Below are 14,711 nucleotides of genomic sequence, written 5' to 3' on the forward strand. Positions count from 1 at the left end.
GTCAAGTTTGATTTAATCTTAACTTTAATGCTCTTTTTCTCATATCCAAGTTCCAAAAGCTGTTAATCTGCAAAAACAATAAATTGGTCGATCTCTATCAGAGAATTTAATTTACCCAGTTAGTTTTGACTATGAAAGATAGCAGACCTTCTGTGAAAACATTAACCCCTGCAGTGTAGAAATTGTCATAAATTGCCTGTTGAAGTCCTAGGAGACTATATTGCTTATAGGATGGGCCAACCCTAGTGATTGTGTGTATTTTGTGAGCAAACATTAATTCTCTGTAATTTAAATTTAATGGCTCTGAGGAATCCGGCTTGAGGCTGATTGCATTAATTGGTTGGTTGTTGCTTAAATCATGTTGTAATACTGCGCTGTGTGTGATTCATTCCCCATTGACTATGTGCAGATTACAACCGATTTTTGGATACGCCATCAGGTTGAAATTACATTTTATGCATTAGAATGTATTCATAGTTTTGGAGGCACATACATGCAGATGCCGTAGATTACATGATTTTGACATAGATTTTTTATTTTATTTTTTTATTTTTTGTGGCCGCAGTTCCGCAGTCTCACAGAGTCACTCTTCCAGTTTAGACTTTCCCAGAATTAAAGACGTAAATGTGTGCCACACCAAAATAGAATCAATACATGTTTGTAATTAATTTGTTTGTTCACACTCCTCTCCCTCTGCTTCAAAACATTAACCCCTGCAGTGTAGAAATTGTCATAAATTGCCTGTTGAAGTCCTAGGAGACTATATTGCTTATAGGATGGGCCAACCCTAGTGATTGTGTGTATTTTGTGAGCAAACATTAATTCTCTGTAACTTAAATTTAATGGCTCTGTGGAATCCGGCTTGAGGCCGATTGCATTAATTGGTTTGTTGTTGCTTAAATCTGTGTGTGATTCATTCCCCATTGACTATGTGCAGATTACAACCAATTTTTGGATACGCCATCAGGTTGAAATGACATTTTATGCATTAGAATGTATTCATAGTTTTGGAGGCACATACATGCAGATGCCGTAGATTACATGATTTTGACATAGATTTTTTATTTTATTTTTTTATTTTTTGTGGCCGCAGTTCCGCAGTCTCACAGAGTCACTCTTCCAGTTTAGACTTTCCCAGAATTAAAGACGTAAATGTGTGCCACACCAAAATAGAATCAATACATGTTTGTAATTAATTTGTTTGTTCACACTCCTCTCCCTCTGCTTCTTTGTTTCAGTTACTGAAGAATCGATCAAGAAAACTAAAGCAAGAAAAAAATAACTGTTTTGTGCACAGCTCAACACACCCCAGTGTATTACAGCACACACAAATCCATGCAAGCTTTAGTGTGCAACACTTTTTTTGGGAAAACCTAAATTTCGAATTTTTTATTTTTTTTATTTTCATATTTATTTGACAAATCCAAAATGCACACCCAAGTTCTTCATAACCAAATACCTTATTGGCTTAATACTGTGTTTGTCATTATCACAGAATTAACCCTAATATTATACATGACCGTACATTATCCCACTTTTTAGCTACTTAAATAAATAAATTAATAATAATAAATAAAATTTGATATTTGATTTAAAATCATGTGAGAATTAAGAGTGTTACAAAAGACAAAAAACTAGCACACCTACGTAACACCTACGAACTTGGTTGCCATGAACAACAGCTAAATATACAGTTTAGCGTCATTATGGAAAAATAAGTTCCATTTAGCATTCCAAAGAGCCATTTAGTAATTTCACAGTATACAGTTGTTAAGGACTGAAAAACGTGTCAAAGTGTATTGAAAATTATATTAGCTTGTCAGAACAGCATTGTATTTTCTCTCTTTTTTTAGGACAGATTTCTTTTTTAATGCTCACTAAAGGTCTACCTCTTAAAGGGGTCATATGATGCTATTTTAAAGATCATTATTTTGTGTATTTGGTGTAACAGAATATGTTGACATGCTTTAATGTTCAAAAAACACATTATTTTTCAAATACTGTACATTATTGCAGGTCCTCTATGCCCCGCCTCTCTCAAACACGCCGTTTTCAACAAAGCCTCCTCCTTTGACAAGCGCAGTCTGCTCTGATTAGCCAGCTGATCCAGTGCATTGTGATTGGCCTCTTCAAACTTGCAAACTTGCCACAAGCTATGGAAATCCTGCATGACAGGAGTTTGACAGTTTAACCCTTTTGCTTTGTTTTTGTTTGTTTTTCCTTCATAGTAAGTTATTATCGTATCACCCAAGGCTATTCAAGAGAATTGAGCAACCAATTTTATCTCAAATCTTTGTATGATTTAAAACAGGTATCAAATTCAAAAGATCAATTATCTTCCCTTAAGACAAATCAATCAACCAGCCAACCAACCAACAGTTTCAAATGATTATGAATATAACCCTCATCTCTAAACCTTACCTGGATTTTAATTTTAGATCTATCAAGATCAATGTCAAGTTGTCAGTGATAGCTGGAACGGTAGGCCCTACAGCTTCTTGACTTACTGTAATTTGTATTACATAAGAAATTGAACGCATTGATCAGATATTTTCACTGATGCAGTTCCTTTCTGAGAACAAAGTTTTGAATAGCTAAAAAGCTAAAGTTATTGACTGATTTGTCTTATTGTATGATTTGTAACCATTTTAGCAGTTGACTAAGAAGTTGAGGCTGTTTATATGAATAATTTGGCAATCCTATCAAACGTAGTCTTATTCGTTTATGTAATATGGGGGTGATGTGATTCATTGGTTAATAATTTGGCTGGTAACCCAAAGGTTGTAGGTTCAAATCCCAGGAGAAGCCCCCTGCCACCATTGTGTCCATAAACAAGATGTCAGGTTGCTTCATAGAGACTTTGTTCCTGGTCTTCTTGAACAGACTGTAGTTGCAGTAGGTACGAACCTGTTGTTTCATTATGGCAATTATGTGTTAATAGTGCCATGATAATAAAATCAATAATTGGAAATCCCCATCACTTATTGTTTATGGGTGTGTGTACATGCTGTGTGTTTGTTTTATTGCTTGTGTTCACAGTGTGAACTAACAAATGTCGACCAAAGCATTTTTTCATATTTCATTGTAGTCTTGTATGAAAATATCGAGAGTACATCTTTGCATGATCTTCCAGTAGGTTCCTGTGCAACCAGTAAAACAACATGTGTATGTGATACCTAACATAGGGTGACCATACGTGCCATTTTCCCCGGACGCGTCCTGGCCAGGATTTCTATATTGCTTTGATTCAAAGTACCTCGACAGCGTTTCGAAAACACAAGGAACCGATGTCATACACCGGTCTGTATGTCTGCACACGCAAACAAAGCCAAACCCTAGATATTTTAGGCAATATAGAAATCCTGGCCAGGACGCGTCCGGGGAAAATGGCACGTATGGTCACCCTAACTTAACATATTCTTAGAAATTCAGAGGTAGTGTGTGTCAAGACTTCATGTTCAGTACAAAAGAAGAAGAAATATAATACATACTGTATATTATATATATTGATATATTTGTTATAGATTTGGAAAGAATCATAATCCTTAATCTACTTGTTTTAAAGTCATTGTGAGTTTACTTCTAGGAAATAAAAAAAAACACACAAACATTGTAAAAAATAATTATTGTAAAAAAAATGTATTTGAAATATGAAGATTTGAGAAAAAAAAAAAAAGGTCTATGCTGTTGGCACCAATAGCCTCGTGGGCAGTGCACAGACATGTAGTGTCATTGCGTTTTGGCCATCCCGAGTTCAAGTCCCGGCTCGCAAACCTTTCCCGATCCCGTCCCCCCCCTCTCTCTCTCTCCCACTTCACTTCCTGTCTACAATACTGTCCTATCCTAATAAAAGGCAAAAACTCCAAAAAATAAATATTTAAAAAGGTCTATGCTTTGTTGCCAAAGTATCATTGCCTCTTCATAAACAGAGTTAACGAAAATTTACCATTGCTTATTTGAAGTCTCACAATTCAATAGGATTTACAAATTAAAAAGTAAACAAAAAGATTTTTTCCTGAGCTGGCCCTTTTCAAAATTATATACATTTTATACAAAAGATTCATCAGTGAGAAGCATCTGTCATGTCTAATTTAACATATTGACTGGGAGTGGACAGTGCTTTCATGCTACAGTTGCATATCGTCAACATTTTTCTTTTCAGTTCATCTTTTCAAAAATCCTTCAGTAATGCAACACAAGTGGCTGATTTGGCAAGATTGGAACATTGACTGAGGTGAAGAACTTGTCAGATGTGCAAATTCTCAAAATGTCTGCCCTCTTTCCAGTCTGTAGGATAGGTTTGCCAGAAGGAGTTTGAGGTTGTCTGATGTCACCTTTATCAAAGGTGGGGAAGTCGAGATTTCCTTTGCCACACTGTTAGATGTTCCCATCACTTTCTCTGACTTTCTTCCAGGCTTCATGGTCAAAGAGAGTGGACCATCTTCACTGTACCTGGGGGGTCTGGGATTTCTACTTTCTTGGTTCTTTGTCGTAGGAGGTTGTGCCTGTTTAGGTTGAGAAGATCTTGGTGCATCACTTTCTAGAGAGAGCTTGAGAGAGCTGTTTACATGAATAGAATTGATCATCTGGAGATTTGATTCTGCTGGGATGCCATTGCCACCAAAGAGTCGGAGCTTCCTCATGCCATTTTCTTGAGGGTTAGAATCAGAAAGGTTTCTAAAAGGACTTTTCAAACTCAAATTGGTTGGCTCCTCACCTGTGGTGAAGCTCTCAGACGTTTCTGAGCGTGATTGCACGTGGAACTTGTGCTCGGGTTGTGCTTCAGCTTTGGCTGGGTCTTGAGACGCAGGGCTGTTTGCCGCAAATGTCGGGTTGAAGAGCAGTCCTCTCCTAATCAACTCATGTAGAAGCTTTAGAGGAATCTGAATCTCCATATTGCCGTTCGGATCTACGGGTGGGTGTCCAAGGGGATTCCTTCGGTTTAGGATCCCTAACTTAGGTGTAGGTGCACCAGAAGATTCTTCCTTCAACCAGTCCGTGTGCAGGTCTCGCTCCCGTTCTTTCATAGCGAATGCTTCGGAGTAGTTCAGTCTACGGTTGAAGAGATTCACTGAAGGAGGACTTGCTCTACGTGGGACTGGATTGGCAGTGGAAGAGGTAGTAAGATCAATGATGTCAGCCGTCACCGGGCTCGGTCCTACTCGGACAGACCCCGCACCTCCTTCTCCTGAGGACGTTTTGTCCGCTGTTTCCCCCTTTTCTGCACCTTCTTCGGACGTCAAACCCCTTGGAGGGTAAAGAGGTGAGGCTTCGTTGAGGAACTTGGGCTTTTTTGAAGGTGGGCTGAAAGATGATGGTGTGTCACTCAGCGTCTCAAGTCTGTTTTCTTTCCGGCTGAGGTTGAGCGGTTCCTCCCAACCAGCTGATGATGTGTACTCTTTAGCCAAGTGGCGTAGCATATCAAGTGGCTGTTTGCAGCCCTGAACCTCCACAGAGGATGTGCTCAAATACGAAGCAGGTGGTCGCGGAAGGTCTTGAGAAGGGCTATGGCTCAGATGGGGGAGTGCAGATTCTTGAAGAGTCATATAATTGGGTAGAGATGTACTGCCGTGTGGAAAGTACGGAGCAACGTTTAAAGGCATGTTAAAAATCTGTCTCTGATGCTCCGTAAACATGTTTGGGGAGGGCTTGAGAGGGAAATAAGAGTAGAATTCAATTAATTCAGTACTCTGATAAAAATTTGTAGTTTCCATTTTTACTACACTCTCAGAAAAAAAGGGTACAATAGCTGTCACTGGAGTGTGGTGCCCTTTCAGAAGTTACACTGTTGTACCTTTTGTACCACAAAGAGTGCATATATAAGTACCTTAAAGGTACATATTTAATATCTAAAATTTACATTTTAGTACTTTAATAGTACATACTGTATGTATACCTTTCGAAAGGGTACCACCCCAGTGATAGCTTTTGTACCTTTTTTTCTGAGAGAATATGTCTTTGAGAGTATATATTCTGTTTTTAAGATGTCATACCCGAGGGAATGCCGGGAGGTGTTGGAAATCTGCACGCTTGCCATTCCCGGGGTATTCGTGCTCAAAGTCACTGTAATTGCTGGGATGGAAGCGTTTTTGCGATCGAGGGGTCCTGAAGACTATATCATCCCTGTATCCACTTTGGTGACACTCAAAAGGAAGAAGCAGCCTGGTTGGACAAAAAGAGCTTTGTGACTAAAATGTATTTAAATCATTTATGTAATATATTTTTTATTATATATGAGCAGCTGCTGGTTAAGGTTACATGTGCTTACTTTTCATAGTGTCTGCGAGTGCAAGTGGCTGCACTAGTGCTGCGCGGGTTTCCTCCAAGTATGTTGTAAACTTTCTTCCACAACTGCTGCGCAGTAACCTGGAAATCATACACACAGGACGTTTCTATTTTTTGCTGGCAAATAAAAGTCAGCAAAAAAAGTCAGTCAGTAAGAAAGTATTTTTCTTAGCAGTAATCTGAAGTTATTCATCTTAAAGTATGCTATCAAAAACATGGGAAGTACCATTGTGGTTTTCGCGCTAAGGAAATAAGTCCTTTGACATGAAATTATGTGACTTTTTTTTTTTGGTATGTAACAGCATTTATGAAATTGTTGTCCAAGGTGGAGTCATTCTATTCTCAACGCACAGTAAATGTCTTTTTACCTGTTGATAGCCTCCTAGCTCCTTTACTGTCTTGTACATTAGGAACATATCGACTGAAAAGGAAAAGTAACAAAGTAGATGTTAATACTCTGAAATAAATTCTTTGAGACATGTGTTCACTTGTCTTTCTCACTCACTCTGTTTGAAGCCTAGATGAGGTATTCTCTCAATCGGAGTGTCTCTCTGTTTCATAAAGAGGTAGATGTCTTTGAGGAAGCTCTCCTCTGTCATCTCCTCTCCCTGTTCTGATCTGTTCTCCTGCGGGCCGTCCTGCTCCATCGTACTGACCTGGAAATACAGAATCAGCATGTTCAACATTTCATATTGACCACGTTTGGTGTAATAAAAAAAGTAAAATCTTATCTAGATACAGTTTGGATACCTGCTTTTTCGTTGTTATTATTATGTTCCACATTTTGAAAATGATTGAAAATGCCACTATGAAATGGCACTAATGGTAGTATGGGAATTATGTACAAATCCTAACGTCATTGTAAATAGTGTTGAAGGAGTTCACATGTATTCTAGATACTTGATTCCTGCTTTTCCTTCACTATCTGCTCCAAATCATCCAATTATACAATTTACTAATACTAAAATAATTAAAATAATAATACTAAATTGTTTTTGCTAAGATTTTCACATTTTTCATTTCAAGAAACAAATTCAGTGTGTCCAAACTAGTATATATTTAGACAAGTATAAAAGATTTTTATTCTTCACTTCATATATTTTCTATTATTTTTTGATTGCCTTAAATGATGATATTACTTATTTATGTATCCTTTATTGACATTCGAATCAATTTTACATACAGTAATACTCACAAATTGTTCTTGCACAGAGTAAATTGTACATGAACTTTATCTTCAACCCTTTAATCTACTAACTGTATCTTCAACCCTTCCTTAACTTGTTAACTCTGCAAAGCTCTGTTAGATAATCAATTATTTTATCCTCAGATCAAAACTGTACCTGGCCTAAGATTTGTGTGGCAGATTAATATATTAATCATGACAGATCAAGAACATCTGAAACTCATGGCTTGACTATCTCAAACACTCAGTGTACCATGATTTGTTACGGTCAGAAGTAATTAATCTAAACGTGTCTGACGGACATGATGCTTATCCGGCATGAGTAGAAAATGCGGCTTGACAGCAATATTGAATCTCGCATTGTTAGCTGCACTTATGGCACCTGTTGTTCATATTTCCTACCTCTTTGATTTTCACTTGTTTTTTACAGGTGCATATTGATGAATACAGTTTAGTTGATTCCTTATTCCTCGAGGTAAGTTAAGATGATTTAAATAATGCATTGAAAGCTTGGAATGCTAACTTGCATCACCAAAATACAGCTTTCTTTCTTGCTTTCTGCCTTTCCTTCTTTCTTGCTTTCTCATATATATATATAAAAAAAATAACTCGACACCAGTGATGGACTTGTGAAACTGACAATGTCTGATCCCTCCAGTGTGATGCAACAATTTCAGGCCTTTAAATGGTATGCATGAACACTGTGCTTTATAAACAATGACCAATGCTTCATATAAGTTGTGGAAGCAATTACTTGACTCAAACTATTAGTTTGTCTCATTGACGACTCACTAATCCACCACTGACAATGACTGATGATCATTCACTCCAAGCACATTCATACTTACTATTCATCTTTAATCGTGCTGTAAACAGTTTAACACAGCCATGTGGGATTTTGTTTACTTTATTACCAATACATATAATCTTTTCTGAGATTTAAAAGGAACCAGAACGTTGCGTTTGTTCATACAATGAAAGCCAATGGTGTCCAAAATAACACTAGACCCCGTTGGCTTTCAATGTATGATAAAAAAAAAAGACATTTTTCAAAATATATTATTTTGTGTCTGTCAGAAAAAAAGAAAGTCATATAGGTTTGGAACGACGAGGGTGAGTAAAAATTCATTTTTGAGAGAACTAGCCTTATGTTTGACCCAAAAATGGCATCATCCACTACATCTTACCTGTGTCTCTTCAGATTTATGTCAGTGGGATGATGGTTTGCTGGATAGATCCTATTTGGAGGATAGTAATCCAGAGAAAGTTAAGCTAAGTATCCGGTATGTTTCACAGAAGCGTTTTGTGATGCTTACACACCGTTTCTCTACACCTGAATGAAATCATGGCCTCGTAGCGCTGAGATGTCTTTTCAACCGTCTTCCTGTTTGGAATGTTAAGTTGAACAGGTTCTTCCTGTTCTGAAGACAAATGCCAAAACCTCAGAGTATAAATATCGCTGATAATTACTCTGAGATTATTACATTAATATTTAGTCATCAAGGTTTGTTGTTTCCAGGAGAACCCTGTCATTCTTCTTTCTTATTAATGACTTTTTATTTTTAACACTACATGAAATGTTTTCCCCACCCAAGTTTAAATGGCATTGCATTCCACGGTAATGTGCTGTTTTATATATCAATAAAATGAACACTCGTTTTTAGTCAGACTTGCTGTAGTTGACCTTAATGCGCCAAACGTTGAAAATGTCTTTCATATTATCATTGATCAGTGTGTGATCAAAGTGTAAACATCACACTTTTTTGGTCAGATGTTGAATTCTCAGTTATATCTCATTAACAGTAAGTATTAAATGCAAGTATAAAATTTCTTACGAATAAAAATAGATGCCGTAATATGTAACTTTATTATTAAGATTAAGATTCCATAGCTCAGAATTTACTAATGGAAGAATTTATCTGAGAGAAATGCATGAGTGTATTTTGAGATCTCTAACTTTTCATTGCAGACTTTGGTATTGCAGTAAATCTGAGACATTGTTAAAGTGGTAGATCACCCAGAAATTAAAAATGTTTTTTTTTTTTATGAGGTCCACTGTATTTTATGACCCCAATTTTTCTCAATATATACTGTATCTCCATCTCAGGAACCGCACTCCAGTGGTTTGAGTCTTACCTATCAGATAGGTCCTTCAAAGTATCTTGGAGAGGTGAGGTGTCCAAGTTGCAACATCTAACTACTGGGGTGCCTCAGGGCTCAGTTCTTGGACCACTTCTCTTCTCTGTCTACATGGCATCATTAGGTTCTGTCATTCAGAAACATGGCTTTTGCATACCACTGATATATATACATTTTTGTGTGTGTGTGTGTTCCACAGAAGTAATTTTTTTTTATTAAAAACAGTTGTTCTTAGATTAAGTGTTATTGCTAGACAATATGGTTTGGTTGGGCAGATGAGATTTAAATCAGACATAAATTAAAACTTACTCATTGCTGTTGTCTAGTCATGCAGATTTATCTTTGGTTGGCACTTTGGATTGTTTTACTCATTTGCAAACAATGAGGAAAAAATAACCTTAAATAGAACCTGTTCTCCCATTTCCCTCCTTAATAGTAACCTGAGCGTAAAATATGTCACTATACAAATAGAAACAGAAATGACTTGGAATGAAATTATGTAAGGTCTTGGCTATTGTGTTATGGTGTGGTTTACGTTCTTAGGAGAAGTTGTCAACTAGCTCTATGCGAAATTTTAATGCTGAAAACAGTGTTAAAATAAGTCCATCCATCATGTTTACAAGCATTGATTTGGAGTGGTGCTTGACAGACTGTGAAGACGTGAAGTGCGACAGTGTTGACGTGTTTGTTTGTCAGGGCTTTGGAAGCAAGACAGACTACTTGTGTTGTCTGCCTTTTTCATTGTGCTTGTCCACACTTATCCAACCATATATTTAAGGTCATACTCTGCAATAATAGCATAATTTTCTTGTCTTGAAAAATCTGTTTTTCTTATAAAAACAGCGACTGCACGAAACTGCAGGAAAGTATTTTGGACACTTAATGCACACTTAAAAAGGTATGAATTTCTTTACAGACACACAATATCAAACCAAGTAGCTTTTTTTGTGAGGAAATATAGCAACCTTTTCAGGCAAAACATTTCACAGAAATAAGCTTGTTATAGGTTTTAAATAATACAAATTATATATGTTGTTCAAAACGGAGACAAAATATATCTACTAAAATCACCACGATTTTGTCCCCACAACTGCATGAAATAGCTTGCAGCAGGGATGTATGTGAGGTTCCAAATAAAGGTCCCAAAAGGAGGGTTTTGCAGACCGGACAAACTCAAACTGAACACACAGCAACTTAAATACAAGACCAAACAAGAATAATTAGCACAGTCAACTCAACGAAGGGATGCGGTGCAAAAGGAAAACAAAGTCCATGTGGTTGTGACAGAAACATTATTATTAAGATTAAGATTACATAGCTCAGAATTTACTGATGGAAGAATTTATTTGAGAGAAATGCATGAATGTATTTTGAGATCTCTAACTTTTCATTGGAGACTTTGGTATAAAGTGGTAGATCACCCATAAATAAAAAATGTCCATTTTGTTTTTGTAATGAGGTCCTCTGCATTTTATGACCTCAATTTTCCTCAAAAAAACTTCCTGTTTTTCTATATTTTTAATTATTATTTCAGAAGCTTATAAAGGAAGTCAAATTAGATAAATAATTAAAAAGATAAAAAATAAAAAAGATATTTTTTGAGTAGATTCCAACTGATATACATTGCAGCAAACTTATTTTTGTTAAGAAACATAAAGGGACATTCTGAAAAAATCCCCTTGAAAAAGGAAAATATACAGAATTTCCTCATTTCATTCTCAGATCCTGATTAGCAACTAGATGTGAGCTGATGAAATGATTGGCAGTAAATTCTGAACCCATTTCCTGCAAGCATCGTTTTTCAAAAATTTTCTACATTTTTTTCCAACTTTTTTTTCCTCAATTGTCAACAGTTCTCATTCTTTGCCATCTTTCTTTACACGCTCACATAAATCATGGACAAACATGTTTAAAAGCACATGCCATGCTTGAAATGCATCCTTGCATAGGGGTGATTTATGCCCTTTCACTTGTTGCAATAGCCGATTTTTCCCCACAACTGCATGAAATAGCTTGCAGCAGGGATGTGTTTTGAGGTTCCAAATAAAGATCCCAAAGGGGGGGCTGGGGGTTGCAGCAACCCCATAGAAGAATTGCTTTGGGTTCCCCAAAGAACCTTTCAGTGAACAGTTCTTAAAAGAACCCTTTTTTATTGGTGTGAAGAACATTTTAAAGTACCCCATTATGCCATTTTGAATATTCCCTTTCATGCAGTGTGTAATGTAGCTGTATGTGAACGTAAACAGTTGTAAAGCCAAAAGTGCACGATAAATAAAATGATTGTCTCCCAAAAGAAAGAATCGACTCTTAACAGCCTAAACGAGTCGTCAGTAATTCGAATCCCACTTCCGTCACGACTACACATAACAGGGTAACACATTTGCATAATGCCCGTCTATGTTCTACTTGACCCCGATGACAGTGTTTGCAAAAATGCACTTTGAATTATTTTTTTGTAACATTTTTATTATTTATTTTAACATTATGGTTTCTATGTCAATTTTGACTTGTCTGGATCAGTACATCATATTAACTATTTTCAAAACCGTAAAGATACTATTATATAATTTTTGCATAATCATTGCAAACCCCTCAGAGGACCTCAGATGATGCCAATCCTGAAACAACATACAGAACTACCACATTTTGCTATAAGTTTGATTGCATCATTTAATAATTGCTGTTACTAGTGTTCATCGTCTGTTTGATTACGTCTTTAATTTATTTTTCCGTACATTTCTGCCATATGTACATAAACTGACAGTCACCACTGATAAGCTAAAGCTACTACTAAATATTGTAGAAACTTAATTTTCTGTAAAGTTGCTTTGCAACGATTTGTATCGTAAAAAGCGCTATACAAATAAACTTGAATTGAACTGAATTGAATAATCAAATTAATATTCATGAGGCATAAACATGCCACCTCACCTGTGAACCAGTCACAACATAAACGTGCAAAGCATTTCAAATATGCTATCAACAGATTCTCATGATTACCATTATCAGATGAACAAAATTGCAGCAGGTTCTTAGAATACCAGTGGTGTGTTTACATCTGCTTAAACATTAAAGTACTTGCAGTGAAAGTTTTATTTTATTCTCTGACTATGTTTGCACAGTGTGTTAACTGATGTGATTTAAAGTTTTCCTTTCTCTTTGGAGTGTTACATACAAGCTGTTCGTGAATAGATAAGATCCCTAAAGTTGCAACGACTAAAGTTTTAAAGGGGTCATATGATGCTGCTAAAAAGAACATTATTTTGTGTATTTGGTGTAATGAAATTTGTTTATGCGGTTTAAAGTTAAAAAACACATTATTTTCCACATACTGTACATTATTGTTTCTCCTCTATGCCCCGCCTTTTTGAAACGCGTCGATTTTTACAAAACTAATCGGTCTGAAAAGCGAGGTGTGCTCTGATTGGCCAGCTATCCAATGCGTTATGATTGGCCGAATACCTCAAGTGTGTGAAGGAAATGTTACGCCCCTCACCATACTGTTGATGCAGTGTCCGGCCGGAGCGACGAGACATAAACATGAAAACCCATTACAAATTTGTTTGCATCCAGTGGGGACATAATTACTGATTATAATGACTTATACTGTCTTTTAACGCGTTGCATTACATCGCGCCGCGTAAACATAAAACTCTGTCTGCATTTGTGATCAGAGAAATGACAAACAACAAGTGCTAACGTTAATCCACACTGCCCAAAACTCGCGTTTGAATCATCAGTGGCAAATCCTTTAAATGAAAACGTACTTACAGACTGTGAGTCAGAACTGCCGGCATGTTAGTCTAACGTTACTCTCCCAGGATCAGTAAACAGTAAAATGTGCTGCACACATCTGGATATTTGGGTTGAACTGTTCTGGAACAGTGTTGTAAATACAACTTAACCACTGATTTGTAGTCGTGTCCTCTTTTGGAAGACCAAACAAAGTAGTTTCGCTTTCACAACGAAAAACACACATATGAAGATACATATGAAGTAGCTAGCGATGCGATGCGATATGATTCACCCCTATTACGATGCAGTGTGATCCGATTCAACACAATGCGATTCGATGCAATGGAAAAAATATGATCGCATTTATTTCTTTGGTTCAGGCAGACAGCAAATCATAAATTAACTTATGTGTCTTCTGACTTCTAATGCCTCAAGGCCTGTTTCATAAAACAAGTTTACCAAATAGGCCAGGCTTATTTCAGTTAGTCTGACTCACTGTCAAATGATTTGGTTCATTGTCAGTTTTATGCAGGAAAGCTAACCTGGTCCAGGGCAGGCAAACTGTCAGACTACGCTGAGCTCCTCTAACACTGAACAATAGGAATGCAATGATATTACCACTGACTCTCTCACATACTATCATAGCCATGCAGCCTTTTTCTCTGGTTTTATGACAGCTGTACCTTTTATAGTTAGAACAGATAGCATTAGAACTTTACAATCTAACATCGCTCTTTAAAGCATTAAAATCACTAAACTAAAAGTTAAAATCACTAAATTAAAACTACATTTTAACTGCTATAAGAAACACACATTAAGTAGTAATTAAGTAGAAAGCTTAGTTATTTGGCCTATTTTAGCTTACTTTTTAGCAAAATGCATATTTGACTCAGAATTATTGTGCTCCGTCTGTTTAGCTTGCATGTGCGCAGCAGCGCTCGTTCACTCGCGTATGCCTCACCCACTCCTGACAGCAAGCAAAATGGATATATTTCCATGACTTTCTAACATTTACAGAGGAAACATATACTCGTGGCATGTCAGTTATGCACTGAGGAAAACACAACGTCTCAAATGCATTAAACAGCACAAATATATTCGCTGTTTGCCATGGTGGATCGATTTGATCCATGATCGACATTAAGGGCTGCTTAAGATTAAGGGTCCACAAATTAGTTAGATTGTGTGAACTTACATTGACGTTTATGGAACTGCTTTAGCCCCGATTGATTTGTTAGGTTATTTCAAGTCAGATTTTGGACTTTAATCCCAGTTCCCTTTCAGTCGGTCACTCAGAGTCACGTCGGTGACCGACGAATTGGGATATCGCTTCGATAGACCAATCTACTTCGAGTGTAAACTAAAC

General features: G+C 36.8%; 1 protein-coding gene across 1 annotated transcript; it reads right to left on the reverse strand.

Annotated features, from left to right (window-relative positions):
• Positions 1–3,692: 3,692 nt before the first annotated feature.
• LOC107719083 (uncharacterized) lies at positions 3,693–8,702 on the reverse strand. Its single transcript, XM_016526403.1, has 6 exons — positions 8,659–8,702; positions 6,791–6,941; positions 6,654–6,706; positions 6,269–6,366; positions 5,994–6,162; positions 3,693–5,648 (listed from the first exon to the last, which is right to left on the reverse strand). The coding sequence occupies exons 2-6, from the start codon at positions 6,930–6,932 to the stop codon at positions 4,263–4,265; spliced, it is 1,848 nt and encodes a 615-aa protein (XP_016381889.1). The 5' UTR covers positions 6,933–6,941; positions 8,659–8,702; the 3' UTR covers positions 3,693–4,262.
• Between the last annotated feature and the right edge of the window lie 6,009 nt (positions 8,703–14,711).

Source organism: Sinocyclocheilus rhinocerous, unplaced genomic scaffold (assembly GCF_001515625.1).
Source record: "Sinocyclocheilus rhinocerous isolate Xijiao unplaced genomic scaffold, SAMN03320098_v1.1 scaffold663, whole genome shotgun sequence".
NCBI lineage: Eukaryota > Metazoa > Chordata > Actinopteri > Cypriniformes > Cyprinidae > Sinocyclocheilus > Sinocyclocheilus rhinocerous.